Below are 706 nucleotides of genomic sequence, written 5' to 3' on the forward strand. Positions count from 1 at the left end.
TCTCCAATATTTCCGTCTCCGCCCCATGGTACACGAACTGTCGCAGGATTTACCATCATAATTTTCAACATTCCTAGCTTCATCATTACCATTAGCCTGAGCGTAATCGACATTCATTTTCCTATTATCATTATTACCAGTTTAACCATAATGTGTACTCGTATTATTTTTATTTCTAATTATCTGTACTTTTCCTATTATTATTATCATCATTTTAATCATAAAGTGTACGCCTATTATTTTTATTTCTGTATTTATCAGTTCTTTTCTTATCATAACCATCACCATTTTAATCATAAAGCGTACCCCTATATTAACCACTTTCTCTCCCTCTTCTCCGCCAGCACACGGACCTGTCGCAGTACCTGGAGAAGCACGGGGGCGGGCTGCACCCTCGGAACGTCAAACTGTTTCTGTTCCAGCTCCTGCGCGGCCTCTCCTACTGCCACCGCCGGAGGATCCTGCATAGAGACATCAAACCCCAGAACCTCCTCATCTCGGAAGTTGGCGAACTTAAGATCGCGGACTTCGGTAAGGGCTGGTGTAGGAGGCTCTGGTTGATGGATAGAGTCTGTGGAGGATTGTAGAGTGTGTTTTTATCGGAGATTGATATGATATAGCGATTAGTGTGTTTTGGTGTTAATATATATATTCTCGATTTACACCATTCTAAATGTTTTGTTTTTCCTCCCCTGCCTTATACTCT

The 706-nt window shown here is 41.5% G+C and overlaps 1 protein-coding gene across 1 annotated transcript in view; it reads left to right on the top strand.

Moving 5' to 3' along the window:
* Positions 1–706, top strand: part of LOC119587086 (cyclin-dependent kinase 14-like) — a gene marked incomplete at its 5' end in the record, with an annotated part of 168,602 nt that overhangs the window by 158,611 nt on the left and 9,285 nt on the right. The window contains 1 exon segment of the mRNA XM_037935836.1: positions 345–531. Within this exon segment, the coding sequence (XP_037791764.1) occupies positions 345–531 (187 nt within the window).

Source organism: Penaeus monodon, chromosome 22 (assembly GCF_015228065.2).
Source record: "Penaeus monodon isolate SGIC_2016 chromosome 22, NSTDA_Pmon_1, whole genome shotgun sequence".
In the NCBI taxonomy this organism is placed as follows: domain Eukaryota; kingdom Metazoa; phylum Arthropoda; class Malacostraca; order Decapoda; family Penaeidae; genus Penaeus; species Penaeus monodon.